We start from the raw sequence: 23,196 nt of genomic DNA on the forward strand, positions 1-23,196 counted from the left end.
CTCAACAACACTAGATGGAACAAATCTCAAGTCACCAGGAAGAATGAGAAGGCAAAAAAGCATCAGGCAAAGTTAAGCGTCAAGATATCTAGCAATGAGAAAGCCCCAGTGCTGGAAAATGTTGAAAATCTCCTACAACAAGTCCAAATTCAAAAGAAAGAGAGGTGATGATTTTGTATAAACTCCGAAATTAAAAATAAAGAAGTACATAAAGGGAACCTTGCTGAAAACAAAGAAGCAGATCCACCCGACCTCCAAGTAGCTACAGGAAAGAATGCCGTTCTTCAATGAGGACAACTCTATAGATCCTAAGATGCCCATGAAACTCATGCCATGATGAATTGGTGAGGGGTAAGTACAAGTATGGAAACAAGTCCAAGAGGCTATAATCTACTACAACAATTTGTCACCTCCAAATGCTCAGACCATACAAATGATCTGACAAATAAATCGCAGGATAACCAAAACAAATCCTACCTTTAATATTTCCAATGATAAGTACAATATTATTAGGGGGATAGGATCTAAAGGGTCCTTGGAAAGGCTTCAAGAGCTCAAACACCAGTCTCTAATCTGCCTGCAAGAGCCTATGGTGCATAGCAGTAAGATGGAGAAATACAAAAGAAGATTAGGGATGCAAAATGGTATCTTTAACTGCTCTAACAAGATTTGGATCCTATGGACCAACGAGATAGAAGTAGATATCATTCAAGATACGGAACAACATGTACTCATCAAATTGACTCATTCAAATGATCATCCATTATTTCTCTCAGTGGTCTATGCTAAATGCACAGAGGAACTCAGGAAAGAGCTTTGGGATGATCTAACAGATATTGCTGAAACCATACAAGACCCATGGGGAGTCATTGGAGACTTCAATGTAATCACAACCAGTGAAGAGAGACAAGGAGGAAGAAGTCATAGAATGGAGGAAAGCTTGGATTTTCTTACATGTTTACATGATTGTGGCCTTCAAGATGCAGGATATAGTGGCTCTAACTTCACTTGGTGTGACAATAGGGATCCACCAACTACAATATGGAAGAGACTAGACAGAGACCTCTTAAATGCTACCTCTGTTACACACTTATCTAGGGCATGTTCTGATCATGCTCCTTTGCTAGTGAAGATGAACAATGAAGTCACGAGCACAATCAAATACTTCAAGTTCTTAAACTTTTGGACTGACCATCCTGACTATAACCAGTTTGTTGGTTCAGAGTAGCTGGGAGGAAGAGATCCATGGTAATCCACTCTACATCCTACACCAGAAGATAAAAAAATAAAAATAAAAACTTGCAAAGCACTGAGCATCTGGTCTAGACAGACCTTTGGGGATATCCATGAATAACCTAAAAGATTGGAGCAACATCTGAGAACTCTGGAGGATAACTGTGTCAATGATAATTCTCCTGAAAATAGGAGAGAATTGTCAAAATGTAGAGCAGAATTCACCAGATACTTAAAGATTCAGGAATCAATCCTCAGGCAGAAAACTAGAATTAAATGGATTGAAGAGGGGGATGCAAACACGGCATACTTCCATAGCACTATTAAAGAAAGAAGGAGAAGGCTTACAATCAAGAAAATAATGGATCAAGAGGAGCAATGGATTGAGGGTAACGAACCCATTGCTGAAGCTGCAGTCAGATTCTACAAGAAATTATTTGAGAGGGAGAATCATAATAACTACTATGATGCCCTGAACTGTCTTGAGAGATGCATAACAGAGGAAGATAATGACAATCTCACTGGTATTCCCACCATTCAAGAGGTCAAAAATATTGTCTTCTCCATTGACACTGACAGTGCACCTGGGCCTGATGGCCTTCGTGGGTGCTTCTATCAAAGATCTTGGAGCATCATTGCTAATGACCTTCATAGAGCTGTTATGGCATTTTTCAAAGGTGCCATTCTCCCCAAGTTTTACACTCACACTTGCCTTATTATGATTCCTAAAGTGGATCATCCTCAGAAATTTAGTGACTTGAGACCAATTAGTTTGTGCAATGTCTCTAGTAAAATAATTGCTAAGATTCTAAATGCTAGATTGGCTAACATCTTACCCCGGATCATTTCCAAAAACCAAAGTGGTTTTGTTAAGGGCAGAGCCATCACTGAAAGTATCCTTTTAGCACGAGAGAACATCAATGACATAAAAAAACCTAACAGGGGAGGAAATGTAGTCATAAAACTTGATATGACTAAAGCTACGATAGAGTATCATGGCCCTTCCTTTGTATGGCCTCGAGGAAAATGGGTTTCTCTGAAATATGGGTGGAACTCATTCACAGGTATATCTCCAACAATTGGTACTCAATGGTTGTAAATGGAGAAAGACATGGTTTCTTCAAATCAGAGAGAGGACTGAGACAAGGAGACCCCCTCTTCCCTCTCTATTTGTCCTAGGTGCAGAACTATTATCACATATGTTGAGTAGGCTATATGATAAGCCTGGGTATAAAGGATTTTTTTATGAGAGGCAATGGTCCTCAAATAAATCACCTTACTTTTGCAGATGACACAATCATTATCATTTTCTGTAACGGGGGACAGAGACCTCTTGAAAGGGTCATGGATACAATGAAAGCCTATGAAAGTATCTCAGGGCAACTGATCAATAAAAACAAAAGATGTTTTGCTGTGGCAACAAATACTAGCTATAATATTGTTGCTAGAGTTCAAAACATTACTGAGATGAATCATCAACAATTTCCTATCAAGTACTTGGGGTGCCCCCTCATTACTGGGAAAAAGAAACTTGCTTATTTCTCTGATATGGTGAGCAGGATTGTCAACATGATATAATGGTGGCACAATAAGCTACTGTCCAGTGGAGGAAGGGCTATCTTAATAAGGCATGTCCTATTAGCCCTTCCCATTCACCTCCTATCTGCTGTAACTCCTCCCAACCCTTGATCTTATTGAGAAATACATAGCTAGATTTCTTTGGTCTGGAAATGACAGACAGTGGTGGCAAACATCACTGGGTGTCCTGGCAGTAGTGTTATCCCTATGACCAAGGGGGGGGGTAATTTTAGAAAGCTCACTGATATATGTCTTGCTTTTAACATTAAGCAGTGGTGGTCCTCAAGGACCTCCAGCTCTCTTTGGAGTGATTTTATGGAGGCCAAATACTTTACAGGGAGCCACCCCACAAGGGCTCAGTGGCAGAATGGTCACTCTCACAATTGGAAAGCTTTATGTGAAATTAAAATCAATTCTGATTCCAAAGTTCTCTGGGATATTGGAAAAGGTGATGTATACTTTTGGTATGATAATTGGTCTAATTTAGGACCATTGTACCACTTGATGACACCTAATGCTAGTTTGGGCCATGCTAAACTAAAAGAGGTATTAAAAGAGGGGTCCTGGGACTGGGACTGGGACTGGGACTACCTTATGATACAACCTCCTGATGAATTAAAGAATAAAACCATTGATCTGAAAATCATCCTTAACGAATCTAAGGATGATAGAGCTATCTGGACACCATCACATACAGGAAAATTCTCGATTGGCTCCGCATGGAACAATATTAGACAGAGAAAAGAACCAATCTATATGGATAGCAAAATATGGCATAAAAGTATTCCATTCAAAATGTCTTTTCTAACTTGGAGAGCTGTTCATGACAAGCTCGCAACTGACCAGAGGGTGACTAGGTTTGGTTACATCTTAGTCCCTAAATGTTATTGTTGTAACATTGATAATATGCGAGCTGAACTGGAAACTGCTGATCATATCTTTTGTCATGGTGACCATGCCAAAAAAGTGTGGCAATTCTTTGCTGGCCCTATTGGCATTGACCATAGAAATATAAACCTCAAGATGACTTTGCTCAATTGGTGGAACCACAAAACCACAAATCCTATTAAGGCCTACATCACTAGGATCATCCCTGCATTTATATGCTGGGAAATATGGAGATCCAGGTGTAACGGCAAATATGAAGGTGTAAGACCTTCCATTTACTTATCAACTACTAACATATTGATTAATATGGTACAGGTAATGAGAAGCCAATTTGGAAGAGCAAGGTTAGGAGACTGCTGGCCCAGCCTATGCCAAGCATGTGACTCAAACATTCAACATAGAACAATAACCATCGTCAAATGGATTAAGCCTCCGACACTAAGAATCAAGCTCAATAGTGATGGAAGTTGCCTATTGGGTCAATGTGGAGGTGGGAATAATTAGAGATAGCTATGGAAATACATTATTTGCCTACTCTATCCCACTAGGCCCGGGCACAAGTAACATGGCAGAAGCAAATGCAATGTTGTTTGGTCTAAAATGGTGCGTTAACAGAGGAGCAAGTCTTGTTCTGGGAGAGACAGACTCCATGTTGCTCACAAAATGTGTTAATAGCGAATGGAAGCCGCCATGGAGAATCAAGAAGTACATAGAGGAAATTCAAGAGTTAGTCGAAGAGCATGGATTCTTCATCAACCACTGCTACAGAGAAGCCAATTGGATTAGAGGGACTCCACGTATTCAACTCCTTTCCTGAACTTCCAACACATGCTCTTTCAACTTATGAATGGTTTCTCAAAAGTATTGTATTGGGCTAAAAAGTCAATGATGTATTACACCACAGAAAAATATATAATGAAAAGCCGTTTCTTAAAAACATCCAACTAAAAGAGAAACCTATCACAAAATTAGCCTTGACAAAGGTCCATAATCATCAAAAAACCACTACAGTAGGTGGGAGAAAGGAAGCCGAACAAGTTCGTTAAGATGGTACAAAGCTCTCGACAAGATGCCTTGTTTCTAATCTGTTTGGAAAGACACAAGAGCACAGTCACCTCATAAAGCTGTTGATAAGAGAAAGCTCAAGATCTAAAAGAGGTTTCAACCAGTATCACTTTATTCCCGGACAACCTGGATGGCAAGAAAAACAATCAGTATCTTCATACTGGAACATAGTAGCAAGTCATCAGGGCAACAAAATTGACAGTATTTCTATGAAATTTCTTTATCTTGAATATAATAGAGTAGCTCATTACTATATACTTAAGAAATGTCACTCTATAGATCACTCTATCAGTGTTATCAAAGGTGACAAGTGCAAAAAAGCTCTAAAATCCGTTGGGGCTTTAAGCGCGAAGCACAAATAAAACATGGACTTTAATGAAAAAAGGCTATATATATATAGAGAGAGAGTGTCCAACACCAATAATTGTAAGCATGAATAACAAATATAAAGATAAAAAAATTGAAAAAGAATTACGATAAAATTAAATATCAATTGTTTAGTGTCGCCTTTTCAGGATTACACTCAATGGCAAGAAAATGTATGCCTTAAAGCCTTGATGCGACACTAAAGTGCCCCCAAAGCGAGGCGTAGCGCTCAACAAGTTTTGAGCCTTGCTTCCGGGCTTAAGTGTGCCTTTGACAACACTGCACTCTATAGAAATTCCAAATTACATTGTAGCAACAAGAATTTACCCTCGAAAGAATGGTTGAGTCAAAGTGAGAATTCATACAGTTAAAACACCAACAATAATAAGATACATACACCCGTAATTTGCAACAACTCATAACTCATGATTCAAATCGGACACAAAAACCAGAAACCTGGGAACTGCGTGCAGTTTGATAACTATACAAAACCAAAACCACCCCAAGTTGTCCGCAAAGCCACAGGCAAACAATAGTACAGACCTTGTAGCCTCTTGGCTCAAGCAATAACAACTTTCAGAAACAGATTCCACGAAACCTAAGGTAAGGAAGGGAAAGGGGAGGGGGGTTAAGTATTGATGAAGTGATCCACAAGACTCCTACACGAACAGGTTACCAAAAGCAGATCCAAGAAAATCCATAACTAGCTTCGAGAAGGGCATGATTATCAGCTTTGCATTAAGCTACTCTTTTAGCATATGTTGGAGTACATTCTCTTCTGTCTATACTCTCCTAGTTGGGTCCAAATATACAGCATATGCATGAAGGCAAACAACCACAGTACAGCTTCTATAGGTACTGCAAAAATCCAAGCACAACACATGCATAATAAAACTCGTGGGCTGCATTTTATATTTATCCCATGAATCATTAGTCGAAACTCGCCGCGGACTAAAAGAAGCGTATAAGCACCCTATGTTATGTACAACCTCCAAACCTTGGCCGTGCTAACAGACAAGCGCATCTACAGCTATTTGTACAACTAATTGACTTCTGGCCCACAACACACAGGCACATCAAGTTTCCACTGCATCGGCAGTACATCGGTTCACACAGATGCAGCACACAGCCCCGGAACGCAAGACCACAACCAAGCTGCTATCCCTACAAGGGCCACTGCAACCAACTTACTAGAAAATACACTCAGCCACAATGCTCTACAAATAGCTAAGAGTCCCTCAGTGTAGGTATTAAGTTCATCTTATTGCAAATAGGTTTGTCTTGTAAAATCTTTATAAGGCAATTTCTTGTCAAGTCCTGTAACTAAGGATTTACTTTTTTTCTTATATACGGAGTGTAGTAGTTGAAAGCAAACAAGAGTCCTTGACATAAGGTGTCCTTTTTCCGGTAAGGACCCACCCCTACAGTGTCCTTGACACCAAGGTGTTTCAATTCACTTTCATTTTTCTCATCGTTCCAGATTTTATTATGTCTTCTATTATCCTAAATTTATGATTCAGTTTTCTCCTTTTAAGAGACTTCACGCTCTCGGAGGAAAGTGGAGTATGAATATATCCTTAAGATACTAATAAATGGGTAATAGCATCTGTTCACATAACATCAAAGGCAACTATGTGGCTTTAAAGTTATAAATGAAAAGCGGTTTTCACAGCCACATCATGGCTAATTCATTTAAAGGAAAAGGCAAACATCAAAGTTTCGAAGCAGATCAGCTATTAGCACAACGAATGGTTCTAAGGAGAAAATTGAGTGAAGATAAAATCCACTTTGAACTATATGTATTGATAAACTTTTTCCCCACCTTCTTCAAAAGAGACAACATTATCCAAGAGCAATCATAGTATAAGAATAGCAAAACTGAAAATAATTAAGAACGCAAAGTACAGTCACACTATCTAAGAGCAATCATAGTATAAGAATAGCAACATTATCCAAGAGCAATCATAGTATAAGAATAGCAAAACTGAAAATAATTAAGAACGCAAAGTACAGTCACACTATCTAAGAGCAATAATTCTCAACGGCAGAACACTAATATTGAGAGGAAGAATCATTATCCTAGTGCAGTATCATATTACCCTTATGCAGCTTCAGTGCTAATCTCCTTGTCCTCTACTTCATTTGCAGCCCCATTTGCCTCAGCACCTTGCGCATCCTCTGTAGGAGGCTGAACTTGTTCGTCTTCTGGCAATGGCTCCTCAACATAGTCGTTCTCAAATGCATCTGGAGGGACCTCATAAATCCTAACCTGTGGCTTGGTTGGGTCCTTAACAAGCACATATTTCCCTTCATTCAACTTCATACACAAGTCCACAATACTTTTCACAATACCCCACATGTTTGATGTGTTCAAATTGATTTGTGCAGCAAAGTCCTTAGGCTTATATCCAACAACAGCTAATATCACATGGTTAAAATGATCCCTAGGATGGACTCTTGATACATAACCCAACTTCATCATATCAGCATTAGCTAGCAACGCTTGTGCAGTCCATTTCGCGAGCTTATTTGCGTTATTCTTCAACTCGGTAGCTAACACAGCACCCCTTTGCGTCTCAAGCTTCTGCCTCCAATCAACCCCAGAGTACTTAGGATCAAACTCATTTAGTGCATTCAGAGTCAAGAATGATCTCTGATTGTTCACTTCCACCACACTCTGCACTTCACATCGTGCCACCAAAAAGGTATCATCATCCAACTTCCACCTCCTGTACCTGTAACCAACGGACGCCACCTCTTCCCCTTCAGTCGCAAACGGGTTAGGCTCATCATAATTCAACTTCTTCCCATCTCTTATCAGAACCTGTTGCGAGAAATTCTGATTGATATAAGCAGCCTCAACACTCAACGAATGAGCCGAATTAATGTCATCCTTCACATCAGGCAATGGTTCTTGGGAAGTTTCATGAACAGAGAGCAAATCCAGCTGGGACCCATCACGCTTGTCGAAAAACAACTTATTTCCAACACGCTGAACTACAATATCCCACGAGTAAACAGACCTAGGAGCACACATTAAAGTAGACAAAATCGTATCCGTTGCAAAAACAGTAGCTTTATCCTCATTAGCCAAACGGCGGATAACAGGATCATCCGTAGTAGTAACTTTGAAGAAATTCCTGTTCTTAAACCTCTCCAGACGACGTTCATTCTTCGGAGTAATCCGATCGTAGGACCGGTCGTAAAACTCAAGGCTGCCGCAGATCAGCAAGTCCTCAGGCTCCGGAACGGAGAAGGAAAGCTTGGAGAAAGTTGAAAACGGGATCTGATCGAGCATATTCCATTCAGGTTGAATATCAACTGATGATTTGAACACAGCAGATTCTCTTCTCTGTCCAGCGTTTGTTCCCGAACGGTTGAGATTGTACAGCCTGTCCCTTCGAGCTCTTTCTTTCTCCTGTTCGCGTTTTCGGGCCTCGACTTCCTCGTCGCGGCGCTGGGGAAGCTGAGAGCGGTTGTGGTGAGGGTTGAACCGCCACCTAGGATTGAATTTCGGGCGGTGTTGCCCGTGGTGATGGGATTTGGCGGCAGTGTCGACGAGGCGGAAAGAGGAGTCTTCGTCAGCGGCGAGGGTAGCGAATGAATCGTCGCCGGAGAAGTCGAAGGCGGAATCAGTAGCGTTTTGCTTGGAGTTGGATCCGGGTCGGTTTGAAAGAGACCGAGTCCAGTCGGCAATACGACCAAGCTTGTCGGAGCGGGAGAAAGGAGCGAATGGGGCGTTAGAGATTTGGTTTGGTACAGAGATGGAGGAATCTGGTGGACCCCATCCGTCGGCATTGAATGGAACGGAGCCGAGTTCAAAACCTACCATTGTTGAATAAGTTATCAACTTTCCGGCGGGTTTGTGAGGAGTATGAAGAATTGAAGCAGAGAGTAGAAGAATAAAGACGATGATAAAACCCTAGCTCTAAAAGAGGCTTATATAACTTTTAAAGACAGGTCCCTAATGAATAAGTAAAGTTCCATATAGCCCCTTGAAATAGTGAGCAAATATTTAGTTTATTCAATTAAGAATAATATATATCGTATATATTATACAAAATTTTATAATTTTACAATTGTTATTAACCTAAATAAAAATTCAAAGATGAAATCAAAGTTATACTGATATATTAGGTACTTTATACTCATCGGTTTTATCCACATATAAGGTATTATAGTTGGATCTGGACGATCGTTAGATAATATTGAAATTGTAGCATAAAATTATATTTGTACTGGTTATATCGATTACAAAATACCAACTAAATTTAGCATAAAATAATACTAAATATTGTATAGAAGTATTTTTCTTATCTTGATAATCAGACGATCCCTTACAGCTTGTTTGGATGATTGTTACTCATTGTATCGTATCGTATTGTTACTTTAAATACAATGTTTGTTTTGATTGTTACTTAAATTTTATTGTATCGTATCGGTAAATCCGTCGTTACATAACGATGAAATGTGCCACTTTATGTAACGACCGATTTGGTGTGGTCGCGTCGTTACCTTGTCTTTTTCTCTCAATCTCACCCTTTATAATTATTAAATTATTTTATTTTATCATTTACGCTACTTTTTATATAGTAATTTTACCTTGCATCATAATTTTTCTTTATAATATTGCAAGTTTATTCTTCATATTGCTGGTGCGTGATATCATGAAACAATGACAAACGATATTATCTATCCAAACATTGTATTTATCAAACGATACAGTACAATACAATACAGTACGATACGATATATTATGAAACGATGCGTAACAACCATCCAAACAAGCTGTTACAATAGTAGAGAAAATTTATCTCTTTTTGAGACATGAATCAGCAACAATGTAGATTTGGGAAATTTTAAACAACTAGATTAAGGTGATTTGGATTGCAAAAAAAGATCAACTTAATCTTTAGGAAAATTTGGCTAGGAACCTATCTTGGTATGAGGATGGTGTAGTAGTAGCCCAATTGGATCAAAATGAGGGAGAAAGTTTGTAGCTAACTTTTTTTTTTTGGATAATTGTATTATCTAGCTTTGCTTTCTAATTTTGTTCAATTTATTATTTGGTTTGCCAATAACACCTTTCAATTTGCAATTTGAAGACGGATGACCTATTCAAGTTGGTTGATTACTTGATTTTAAGTTGATAGTGACAAATTAATAGTTGATAGCTTGTCAATACAAGTATTCAGGGACCTCCCTGTAAATTTTGCTCTATAATATTCTGGGCCTCTTTTGCTTTATGGGGCTGCATATTTGTGGGCCATTCCTCCTGAAAATGAGGAGTCGGGTTTTAACTTGTACTTGCTTTGCAAAAAAAATTACAAGCGTACTCACTTTTTTATGTAACTTCAGCATTCTAGTAGACGGGCCTGAAGTAAAAAAAGTTGCTGAACCAAGTGTGCTGAAGTTTTTGTATGTAATTGCTAAAGTTAAGCATTCTAATAGTTGAGGTTTTGTTCTCTATTTGCTGAAGTTTTTGTTTGTAATTGTTAAACTTTAGCATGTTTTAGCTGAAGTTTTTTACGTAAACTTAGTGTTGGCTGAAGTTTTTGTTTGTAATTGCTGAACTTAAGCATTCTACTAGCTGGAGTTTTGTTCTCTATTTGTTGAACTTCAGCATGTTTTAGCTAACGTTTTGTTCTATATTGCTAAACTTCAGCATGTTTTAACTTAACTTTGTTATATTTGTGATGAACTTCAGGACTGAAGTTTGTTTTGTATTTGGTGAACTAGAATTCTAGGAGCTGAAGTTTTTATTTATATTTGCTGAACTAAGATCAACAACCTCTCCAAGCTGATCAAATCCATCCAACTGATTAAGCAACTCTCAGTAGGTCTGCAGCCACATTTGATGCAGTTGTTAGCAGTTAAAGTATAAGAACTATTAAACTTTCGTTGTACCAATTCAGATTTGCTGATGAACACGCTACAGAGGACATAATCTTTGTGGCAGAAGAATAAACTAGATATAAGGTTCAGATTTACTTTACAAAATATCTTAATTTTAACATCTATTATACTTGGTGATCACGAGAAGAAGAAAAGGAAAAGAAAGGAGGAAGAGTGGAGCGCAAAGAAGGAGACGCCTAAACTTGTAAAAATTAGGGTATAAGTTAAATAATTTTAAAAATATAGGTATATGTTAAATGTGGGCGACCAAACAGGGTGCCTCATGCAATTTTTACAAAACGAGATATCATTAGGTAAGGCGGATAGCAGAATAGGATATTTTGGTGCAACTATTGATTTTATGACCTCATTAAGACAAGTCTTAGTAAAATATTATTCATCAAAATTTTGGTAAGCGCTCTTGATAATCGTCCGAATTTTTTGAAATAGTAATTCTCAAGATTTGTCACAAAAATATAGCAAAAGCCAAAAAAATTCACATGGTAATCTTCAGGATTTGCCAAAAAATATAATAATTGCTAAAATTGTTTATATGATAATTATAAGGATTTACAAAAATGTGACAACCGCCGGAAAGTTTCGAATGGGTGATCATTGCAATTTGCAAAAATATAGTAATCGCCATAAATTTTCAAATGATGATCACCAAAATTTATCACATTAATTTTTGTAAAGGAAATCATGCCGTATACTTTAAATTCTCTCAACGGCATTAAAATTATGCTAGTGGAGCTATTTTACCAACAAAAAAAAAAAAAAATTAACGGGGACAAAATATAAGCAGTGATTCTAAAAAAGTACATAGATGTATTTTTCTGCATTGGAGATGCTAGGAGATTTGCATAAACGGTATGATTTCTCACCATCGTTTAAGGAATTTGTGTAAACATCGATATTACATACCCCGAAGAATGAAAAATGCTTTCACAAGTTTTGTCGGGTGTGATATTATTTTCTTCAAATAATATGGGTTTTTTACACAATAGCCGGTTATATTCATAGTTTACTTTTTGTAGTCATACACATACACACATACTGGTTATATACATTTATACATATATAATACACAAATTATGCATATATTATACCTTCATCGGCTATTTTTAGTTTAAACTATCGAGTGAGTGACTATTTAAGTTAATTCTTCTTATTATTTGGGTACAACCTTCACTCTACCTATCTTATTAAATTATTTATAAGCCTTGATCTCTAAATGGCAATTCTTGCCTTGTTCACAAATTTTGTTGCGTGGGGCATAACTTTGATTCAAATTTTTATTTTCATTTATTTTGTTAAATTGTTCACAATTTGTCGAATTGGACTCGGTTATGCCAATGAAGCATAAATTTGGTACTAAAATCTTTATTAATCCAACTTTATATTATCTTGTTAATCACATTGAGGGCAATAATGAAGTTCAAAAAGTTGTCTTTATTTTTGTCGTAAGCTAGCAGCAGACAGCTAGAACATTTACATTATTATTATTATTATTATTATTATTATTATTATTATTATTATTATTATTATTATTATTATTATTATTATTATTATTATTATTATTATTATTATTATTATTATTATTATTATGTATCTAAATTCTAAAGCCAATAATGATGCTAAATATCATTCTGCAAAAAATGATTGGATTAGACATCACTAAACAAAGGCAATTATGCACAAAAGAGGAATGTGTGAAAGCGAAGAGATTATCAAAACGAAGGTCGTACAAGCCACAAAACCCATTTTAGGACCACAAATACTTCTCTATAAGTGGTTATAGCTTTTCATTTTTTAAAGAACCCACACAATTCTCTTCCCTACTGGCTACTACAGCCTGGGAATTGAATAAATGATGTCTCATTACGCGACAGTAGTTTTGACAAGATAAAAGTTAATTAATCCTTATCTTAACGACTAATTAGTATTCCAACTTAGATTAATATACATTTTCACAATTAATTTATGGGTGAAAATATTTTTTTAGGTCGTACTCAGTAAGTGATTTGAGAATCGTCCACATTGTTTTGGAACGTACAAATATGGAAGTGCTTGACATTTACTTCATAACATGCTTGTTTTCCTTCTTCTTTCTTTTATAGTAGGATTATGGAACCTTATATATATGACTCGGTAGACACTTAAACATTATTGAATTGAGACTATAATATTTGAGTTAATTCCTAAATACAAGAATTGATCTGAATATCAACTAACTATTTAAATCCAATAAATAAAATTACTTAAAAGTCCACTTTTGATTGGATTAAAACGTCTAATTGAGTTTCCCGTAACGAGTATATTAGTTGAACGTCCATTTGGATGTTATTTCATCTTATATAATATCCAAGCCCATGTCATGTGCTTCCAATTATATGGAATGACGGGTCAAATCCTAGACCAATAAGATCATGTCATTTCAAGTTATCTGGCATGTTAGGTAAAAATAATTACCTACTAAAGCCTCAAAATGTATTAAGCGAGATATTATTCGATCAATCGATCGAGATTCTTAATATTGATCAGGCAGTGACAATAATTCCTGCAAAGCCCAGATAACTACATTAAGATTCCTGCGAAGCAAAAATCAATAACTGTTGAAATGAGTAGAGTAACAACTGGTGACAATTGTGAGTCTAACAGCTTAGAGGGTGAGAAGGATATTAAGTGACAGTTGTGCGCTCTTAGCCAAGTTAGTTATGTTAGTTGGCTAAGAGATTAAGTTAATTATCAGTCAAGTATATAGTATATATAACTTAGTCTTGTAAATAATTTGATTAGTTTTTGCAATACAATTGGAGTCCCTTCTAGAATCTCCTTTCTCTTCTTCTTCGATACATTCAGAAGCTCCATTCTCACGCTTCAATTGTGAGATTTAACATTGTATCAGAGCTTGAGTGGATCGATTAGATCTCAGATTCGTCTTCTTACTTTCTGATTTTGGAGAAATTAATTTTGTTCAATTGAAAGCAGTTAATTATTTTTTCACAAGTTTTGAAGCTCAACAATGGCGATGCTGGACATTGATAACCCCAGGCATCCATTATTTTTACAGTCGTTAGACAACCCTAGTAATGTAATCATAGCTGTGACGACCCGGCCGATCGTCTTAAGAATTTACACCCCGATCCCCTATTAACTACCTTCCCCGTGTTTATTTTTGCTATTTTGATTTGCCGGAATGTTCGATTTCAAGTTTCGAAGAGTTTTGGGACACTTAGTCCCTAAATGAGAGCTTAAGTATTGAAAAGTTGATCATAAGCCGGAACAATGTGAAGACGGCCTCGGAATGGAATTCCGATGGCTCTGTCACAAAAAATAGAAAGAAGGGCTCTTTGAACGAGTTCGATGCTATAGAATCTCTTTCCAGCAGAGGGCTAGTCTAAAGGCCTTGACTTATGAAAAAAGGAAGGATAAGAGGAGGGGAATAGAATTTCGATGGCTCCGTTAGCTCCACTGGGTGATTTCGGGCTTAGGGGCGTATTCGGATTGTGTTTTGGAGATCCGTAGCTAATTTAGGCTTGGAATGTCGAAAGTCGAATTTTGAAGTTTCAGGTTCAATAGTGAGATTTTGATCCGAGGGTCGGAATGGAATTCCGAAAGTTGGAGCAGCTCCGTAGTGTTGAATGTGACGTGTGTGCAAAATTTCAGGTCATTCGGACGAGGTTTGATAGACTTTTTGATCGAAAGCGTATTTTTAGAGTTTTGGAGTTCTTAGGCTTGAATCCGTGATTGATTCGTCGTTTCGATGTTGTTTTAGGTGTCTTAAGGATTGGTAAAAGTTTGGACAGTGGTAGTAGACTTGTTGGTGCCTTTGGTTGAGGTCCCGAGGGCCTCAGGATGATTTCGCATGGTTGACAGAAGGATTTTGGAGTTTGGAGTAGTAGCTTCAGCTGCTGGTTTTCTGTCATAACCGCACCTGCGACTGTGGGACCGCAGGTGCGGCGCCGCAGAAGCGGCTATGTGGCCTCAGAAGCGAGTTTGGCCCAGAGCTCCAGGATCCGCAGGTGCGGCCAAGCGACCGTAGATGCAGACCCAGCCCGTTAAGTGACTTTTCGCACCTGCGATACATTCTTCCGCTGGTGCGGGACCGCATGTGCACTCCCTTGACCGCAAGTGCGGTAATCGCTGGGTAGAAACATATAAATACTTGTTTTCGCGAAATTTAGCCATTTTTCACCTCTTTTCAAACGGGAAGAAGCCTTGGGGAGCATTTTCAAGAGAGATTTTCAGAGGAGTTCATTGGGGTAAGGTCTTTGGTCCCTAAACTCATTACTAGAATGATTTTTTATCAATTTAAGCATGAAAAATTAAGGAAAATCAGTGGTAAATTGGGGGTTAGGGCTTGATTAATTAGAGATCTTTGAGTGATGATTTGAGGAACCATTTAAGATCCGATTTTGGTACTTTTGGTATGACTGAACTCGTGAGAGTGTGAGGTTTCTGGAAATGTAAATTTTACTTGATTCCGAGATGTGGTCCCGAGGGGCATTTTGGTCATTTTACCTAATTTTGCGTATTAGCTTAGAATTTCTTTGTGAATCAGTTACTTGAAGTGTTATTTACATTATAAAATTGAATTGAGTAGATTTGGGCCATTTGGAGCCAAGCACTCGTGGCAAGAGCGTGGTTTCGGATCGATTTGAGCTGGTTCGAGGTAAGTGACTTGTCTAACCTTGTATGGGGAACCTTCCCCTTAGAATTTGATATATTGATAATTAAATGTCATGTACGTGAGGTGACGAGTACGTACTTGAGCTAATTATTGAAAATCCGGTTTTCTTTAAGTAATTTCAATTGTGTTCCTTTTTCCGTTTCATTTTACTTGCAATTTAAACCTGTTGTTAGCTTAGAAAAAACATGTGTAATTGACTTAACTATTTATTTGCTTAAACTGCCTTAATTGTATTATGTGAAGCATGTTAGGTTAGAGTTACCTATTTACTTGGTACGAAATTGAGCTTAAATGAGTATTCCTTGTGCTGTTGCAAATTGAGCTTAAATGAGTATTCCATGTGTTGTTGCTGCGTGTTTTACTTTGGGACTACCGGATGACATCCTGGGCGAACCCCTGCACGTATTTATGATTTGAGCTAAGGTGCGGGATACCGAGAGATCCCTAGCACGTATATTGAGGATACCAAGAGATCCCTAGCACATATTGAGGATATCGAGAGATCTTCGGGATACCAAGAGATCCCTGGCATATATTGAGGGTACTAAGAGATCCTCGGGATACTGAGAGATCCCCGATTATTTCCTTGTGATTGTTTTGCCTCTGTTTCAGTTATTGAATTTCTTGTTTTCCTGTATTAAATTCTTATTGTTAGCTTTCAACTGTATTGCTTATCTTATACCTCCATACCTTATAATTTTTATTTTATCTCAGTAGGGCCCTGACCTTCCTCGTTACTACCCGACCGAGGTTAGGCTTAGCACTTACTAAGTACCACTGTGGTGTACTCATACTCTTTCTGCGCATGTTTTTCATGTGCAGATCCAGGTACTGCGACTTAGTCCTATCACCCTTGAGGCGAGGCGACCGCTCCAGAGACTTCGATGTATATCTGCTGCGTCTGTAGACCAAGGAGCCCCTTTCCATTCTATCTTGTAGTGACATCCCTTCTATCTTTTTCGTTGATGTAGACATTCCGGAGTTAGAGCATTTTTATTATATTCGTAGCTTGTGATTCATGGGTTTCCGGGTTTTGGGAAAATGTATTAGTTTTGAGGATTTATATTGTGTATGCCGAGCGATACTTTTAAACGATGTTATATCGCTCTATTCTATTTTAAATTGTTTTCTTCTGCAAATTGGTTTATCTTCTGCATTTTAGGCTTACCTAGTCATAGAGACTAGGCGTCGTCACGATGGTTCACGGAGGGTGAAATGGGGTCGTGACAAATTGGTATCAAAGCTCTAGGTTCATAGGAGTCATGAATCACAAGCCGGTTTATTAGAGTCTCGCTGATCGGTACAAAGACGTCTGTACTTATCTATGAGAGGCTATGTAACTGTTAGGAAAATTCCACTTCATTTAATTTTCTTGTCGAGCGAGATTTTGATATCACAATTCTAAACTTCTGTCTTTTATTCTCTCACAGATGGTGAGGACACACGCTACCCGAGATGATCAGCCACCCACACCCCCTACTGCAGCTGTCAGCGGCCGGGGCCAGGGCCGGGGTAGAGGCCGAGGACGCGCACGTGGTGCAGCCACAACACCCGCACGAGCTGCCGCCGAGGTACCACCAGTAGTTCCAGCCGGAGTCCAGGCACCTGATATGCCTATTGCTACTACTACTCCAGTTATCCAAGAGACTCTTGCGCAGTTCATGAGCATGCACACCACTTTGGCTCAGGAAGGGTTGCTTCCCCTTGCTGCAGCCACATCTCAGGCCGAGGAAGGAGCACAAACTCCCGCCTCCCGCACTCCTGAGTAGCGAGTGCATGTTGATCAGGTCCCTAAGATTATTCATGTACACCCTGCAATCCGAGATCACCCCGAGGACAGGGCAGCGATTTCCGAGGATGAGCAGCTGAGGCTTGAGAGGTTCAAGATGTACAAGCCTCTTGTATTCAGTGGTCTAGCATCAGATGATGCTCTAGGATTTCTATATGAGTGTTACCATATTCTCTGTACCATCGGTATATCAGGATCGAGCGGGGTTTCCTTCACTACTTTCCAGCTTTGAGGAGCTGCCTATGAGTGGTGGCGCACCTATGAGTTAGACAGTCCGGATGAGGCTGCTTCCCTGACTTGGACTCAGTTTTCAGATCTGTTCCTGAGAGAGTATGTTCCTCAGAGCCTCAGGGACATATGGCACGCAGAGTTTGAGTACTTGCGCCAGGGTGCTATAACTCTCTCAGAGTATGCTGTCTGTTATACTAGTTTGGTTAGACATGCCCCAACCTTGGTTTCTACTGTTCGTGAGAGGGTTCGCCGGTTTATTGAGGGCCTTATTCCCAGCATCAGGTGTAGCATGGCTCGTGAGTTGGAGATGGATATTTCTTATCAGCAGGTGGTGAGCATTGCTAGGAGGATTGAGGGTATGCATGCTAGGGAGGGAGAGGAGAGGGAGGCCAAGAGGTCTCGAGAGTCGGGCCATTATTCTGGTGCCCGTGCCCCAGCTACAGGTCGTCATGGTAGGGGTTATATGAAGTCTCCCTATTCATTCAGCTCTTCCAGCAACCATTGGTATTCCAGCTGCTCCTAGACCTCAGGAGCCTTATTATGCACCTCCGGTATCTAGCGCGCCTCCTACACGGGGTGCTTTCAGAGGTCAGTCCAGCAGACCTGGCCGGACCCAGTTACAGCCACCATATCCTCCCAGATCTTGTTTTGAGTGTGGTGACACACACCATGTGGTGAGGGATTGACCTAGACTTGGGAAGAGTGCGCCTCCATAGACTTCTCAGCCACAACGCGCCCGCAGAGTTCTCAGGCTATGGTTACAGCTCTAGTTGCTACCCCACCTGCTCAACCAGCCAGAGGTGGAGGTTAGGAAGGTAGAGGTCGCCCTAGAGGGGGAGGCAAGGCCCGATACTATGCCCTTCCTGCCCGTACCGAGGTTGTTGCCTCCGATTCTGTCATCACAGGTATTATACTGGTTTGTCACAGAGATGCATCGGTTCTATTCGATCCAGGCTCCACTTACTCTTATGTGTCTTCTTATTTTGCTCAGTATTTGGGTGTACCTCGGGATTCTTTGAGTTCCCCTATTTATATTTCCACTCCTGTGGGAGATTCTCTAATTGTGGACCATATTTATCGGTCATGTTTGGTTACTCTTGTGGGAGATTCTTGATTGTCATGCCAAAATCGTGCCGCTGGCTATACCAGGTATACCGCGTGTTGAGTGGAGGGATACTTTAGATCACACTCCCAATAGAGTTAATTCTTTCCTTAAAGCTTAGCGTATGGTTGATAAGGGGTGTGATGCGTATTTAGCTTATGTGAGAGATGTCAGTATTGATACCCTTTCAGTTGATTCAGTCCCAGTAGCACGAGATTTTCCCGATGTGTTTCCAGTTGATATTTCGGGCATGCCGCCTGATAGAGACATCTATTTTGGCATTAATCTGTTGCCGGGCACTCAACCTATTTCTATTCCTCTGTATCGTATGGCTCCTCCTGAGTTGAAAGAGTTGAAGGATCAGTTATAGGAATTGCTTGATAAGGGTTTTATTCAGCCTAGTGTATCACCTTGGGGTGCTCTTGTCTTGTTTGTGAAGAAAAAGGATGGTTCTATGCGTATGTGTATTGATTATCGCAAGTTGAACAAGGTTACAGTGAAGAACCGTTATCCTTTGCCTCATATTGATGATCTGTTTGACCAACTTCAGGGCGTACGAGTGTTTTCTAAGATTGACTTGCACTCAGGTTACCATTAGTTGATGATTCGAGAGCCAGATATTCCGAAGACTGCTTTCAGGACTCGGTATGGTCATTACTAGTTCCTTGTTATATCATTTGGGCTGACCAATGCCCCAGTAGCCTTTATGCATTTGATGCACAGTGTGTTCCGGCCGTATCTTGACTCGTTCATTATTGTCTTTATTGATGATATTCCGGTGTATTCCCGGAGTCGTAAAGATCATGAGCAATACCTGAGGACTGTGCTTCAGACTCTGAGAGAGAAAAAGTTATATGCTAAGTTCTCGAAATGCGAGTTTTGGTTGGATTCCGTGGCATTCTTAGGCCACGTGGTATCGAGTGAAGGTATTCAGGTGGATCCGAAGAAAGTAGAGATCGTGCAGAGTTGGCCCAGACCATCCTCAACTATAGAGATCCACAGTTTTCTTGGCTTGGCGGGTTACTATCGTCGTTTTATTGAGGGGTTTTCATCGATTGCAGCCCCTATGACCAGACTGACCCAGAAGGGTGCTCTGTTCCAATGGATGGAAGAGTGTGAGGCGAGCTTTTAGAAGCTCAAGACAACTCTGACTACAACCCCAATTTTGATACTGTCTACAGGTTTGGGGTCTTATACGGTCTATTTTGATGCCTCAAGGATTGGCCTCGGAGCGGTGTTGATGCAGGACGGTAGGGTGATTGCCTACGCGTCCAGACAATTGAAGGTATATGAGAAGAATTAGCCTGTCCATGACCTTGAGTTAGCTACCAATATTCATGCCCTGAAGATCTGGCGTCATTGCTTATACGGGGTTCCCTATGAGATATATACTGACCATCGGAGCTTGCAGCACCTGTTCAAGCAAAATGATCTATATTTGCACCAGAGGAGGTGGTTAGAGTTACTGAAGGACTATGATATCACTATTCAGTATCACTCGGGCAAGGCTAACGTGGTGGCCGATGCTTTGAGTCGTCGGGCGGAGAGTTTGGGGAGTTTGGCTTATTTACCAGCATCGGAGAGGCCTATGGCGATGGATGTTCAGGCCTTAGCCAGCCAGTTTGTGAGATTGGATCTTTCGGAGCCTAGTCGGGTTCTGGTTTGCATGGTTTCTCGGTTTTCCTTATTTGATCGTATCAGGGAGCGACAATGTGATGACCCTCATTTTCTTATACTTAAGGACAAGGTTCAGCACGGTGATGCCAGAGATGTGACTATTGGTGATGACGGTGTATTGAGGATGTAGGGTCAGATTTCTGTACCCAATGTTGATGGGCTTCGGGAGTTGATTCTAGAGGAGGCCCATAGCTCGCGGTATTCCATTCATCCGGGTACCGCGAAGATGTACCAGGATTTGAGGCAACACTATTGGTGGAGGTGGATAAAGAAAGATATAGTTGGGTTTGTAGCTCGGTGCCTAAATTGTCAGCAGGTGAAGTATGAGCACCAGAGACCGGGTGGGTGGCTTCAGCAGATAGAGATTCCTAAGTGGAAGTGGGAGCGAATCACCATGGACTTTGTAGTTGGGCTCCCACGGACTTTGAGAAAGTTCGATGCTATTTGGGTGATTGTGGATCGGCTGACCAAGTCCGCTCACGTCATTCTTGTGTGTGCTACTTATTCTTCGGAGTGGTTGGTGGAGATCTATATCCAGGAGATTGTTTGTCTGCATGGTATTCCAGTTTCCATCATTTCAGATAGAGGTAATCAGTTTACATCACGATTTTGGAGAGCCGTTTAGCATGAGTTGGGTACTAGGGTGGAGTTGAGTACAACATTTCACCCTCAGATGGACGGACAATCCGAGCGCATTGCTCATATTCTTGAGGATATGCTCCGTGCGTGTGTGATTGAGTTTGAAGGGTCTTGGGATCAGTTCTTGCCATTGGAAGAGTTTTCTTACAACAACAACTATCAGTCCAGCATTCATATGGCACCATATGAGGCTTTATATGGTAGGCGGTGTAGATCCCCGGTGGGTTGGTTTGAGTCGGATGAGGCTAGATTATTAGGCATAAGCTTGGTTCAGGATGCTTTGGAGAAGGTTAAGGTGATTCAGGATAGACTCCACAGAGCTCAGTCCAGACAGAAGAGTTGTGCGGACCAGAAGGTTCGTGATGTTTCCTATATGGTTAGAGAGCGGGTTCTGCTTCGGGTTTCGCCTATGAAGGGCATTATGAGATTTGGGAAGAAAGAGAAGTTGAGTCCGAGGTTTATTGGCCCTTTCGAGGTATTGAGGCGTGTTGGGGAGGTTGCTTATGAGCTTGCATTACCTCCCAACTTGGCAGTAGTTCATCCAGTTTTTCATGTTTCGATGCTCCGGAGGTATCACGGTGATCCGTCGCACGTGTTGGATTTCAGTTCAGTCCAGTTGGACAAGGATCTATCCTATGTTGAGGAGCCAGTGGCAATACTGGACAAGCAGGTTAGAAAGCTGAGGTCAAAGAACATTGCATTAGTAAAGGTTCAGTGGCGGGGTTAACCGGTCGAGGAGGCAACCTAGGAAACCGAGCGGGAGATGCGCAGCCGTTACCCTCATCTTTTCACTAATTCAGGTATGTCTCTATGCTCGTTCGAGGATGACTGAATGTTTAAGTATAGGAGGATGTGATGACCCGGCCGATCATCTTAAGAATTTACGCCCCGATCCCCTATTAATTGCCTTCCCCGTATTTATTTCTACTATTTTGATTTGCCGAGATGTTCGGTTTTAAGTTTTTGAGAGTTTTGTGACACTTAGTTCCTAAATAAGAGCTTAAGTGTTGAAAAGTTGATTGTAGTCAGAACAGTGTAAAGACGGTTTCGGAATGGAATTCTGATGGCTCAGTTAGCTCCATCGTGTGATTTCAGGCTTAGGGGCGTGTTCAGATTGTGTTTTGGAGGTCCGTAGCTAGTTTAGGCTTGGAATGCCGAAAGTCGAATTTTGAAGTTTCCGGTTCAATAGTGAGATTTTGATCCGAGGGTCGGAATGGAATTCCGGAAGTTGGAGTAGCTCTTTAGTGTTGAATGTGACGTGTGTGAAAAATTTCAGGTCATTCGGACGAGGTTTGATAGACTTTTTGATCGAAAGCGTATTTTTAGAGTTTTGGAGTTCTTAGGCTTGAATCTGTGGTTGATTCGTCGTTTCGATGTTGTTTTAGGTGTCTTAAGGATTGGTAAAAGTTTGGATAGTGGTATTAGACTTGTTGGTGCCTTTGGTTGAGGTCCCGGGGGCCTTGGGATGATTATGGATGGTTGATGGAAGGATTTTGAAGTTTGGAGTTGCAGCTTTAGCTGCTGGTTTTCTGTCATAACCGCACCTGCGGGTGTGGGACCGCAGGTGCAGCGCCGCAGAAGCGAGTTTGGCCTAGAGCTCCAGGATCTGCAAGTGCGGCTGGGTTTTCGCAAATGCGGTGCCGCAGATGCGGACCTAGACTGTTAAGTGACTTTTCGGACCTGCGATGCATTCTTCCGCTGGTGCGGGACCGCTGGTGCGCTCCCTTGACCGCAGATGCGGCAATCGCTGGGCAGAAACATATAAATACTTGCCTTCGCGAAATTTAACCATTTTTCACCTCTTTTCTATCGGGAAGAAGCCTTGGGGAGCATTTTCAAAGGAAATTTTCAGAGGAGTTCATTGGGGTAAGGTCTTTGGTCCCTAAACTCGTTATTGGAATGATTTTTATCAATTTAAACATGAAAAACTAAGGAAAATTAGTGGTAAATTGGGGGTTAGGGCTTGATTAATTAGAGACCTTTGAGTGATGATTTGAGGGACCATTTAAGGTCCGATTTTGGTACTTTTGGTATGACTGA

At 40.4% G+C, this 23,196-nt stretch overlaps 2 protein-coding genes across 2 annotated transcripts; one reads left to right on the forward strand and one right to left on the reverse strand.

Moving 5' to 3' along the window:
• Positions 1-607: 607 nt before the first annotated feature.
• LOC107813353 (uncharacterized) lies at positions 608-4,203 on the forward strand. The gene is made up of 4 exons (XM_016638611.2): positions 608-1,209; positions 1,426-2,297; positions 2,522-2,784; positions 2,971-4,203. The coding sequence occupies exons 1-4, from the start codon at positions 608-610 to the stop codon at positions 4,201-4,203; spliced, it is 2,970 nt and encodes a 989-aa protein (XP_016494097.2).
• Positions 4,204-4,568: 365 nt separating this feature from the next.
• On the reverse strand, positions 4,569-9,050 carry LOC107813351 (eukaryotic translation initiation factor 3 subunit D-like). The gene is made up of 2 exons (XM_016638609.2): positions 7,230-9,050; positions 4,569-4,890 (listed from the first exon to the last, which is right to left on the reverse strand). Exon 1 carries the CDS (start codon positions 8,960-8,962, stop codon positions 7,232-7,234), a length of 1,731 nt encoding a protein of 576 aa, XP_016494095.2. The 5' UTR covers positions 8,963-9,050; the 3' UTR covers positions 4,569-4,890; positions 7,230-7,231.
• Positions 9,051-23,196: the final 14,146 nt, after the last annotated feature.

Source organism: Nicotiana tabacum, chromosome 3 (genome assembly GCF_000715075.1).
Source record: "Nicotiana tabacum cultivar K326 chromosome 3, ASM71507v2, whole genome shotgun sequence".
In the NCBI taxonomy this organism is placed as follows: domain Eukaryota; kingdom Viridiplantae; phylum Streptophyta; class Magnoliopsida; order Solanales; family Solanaceae; genus Nicotiana; species Nicotiana tabacum.

Bases quoted from the DNA above. Each gene is read 5' to 3' on its own strand.
- LOC107813353 (XM_016638611.2), top strand. From the start codon at position 608: ATGGAGAAATACAAAAGAAGATTAGGGATGCAAAATGGTATCTTTAAC. The intron at 1,210-1,425 runs GTTTGTTGGTTC...TCCTGAAAATAG, and splicing joins GACCATCCTGACTATAACCA to GAGAGAATTGTCAAAATGTA. The intron at 2,785-2,970 runs GTGAGCAGGATT...TGGAAATGACAG, and splicing joins TTGCTTATTTCTCTGATATG to ACAGTGGTGGCAAACATCAC.
- LOC107813351 (XM_016638609.2), bottom strand. From the start codon at position 8,962: ATGGTAGGTTTTGAACTCGGCTCCGTTCCATTCAATGCCGACGGATGG.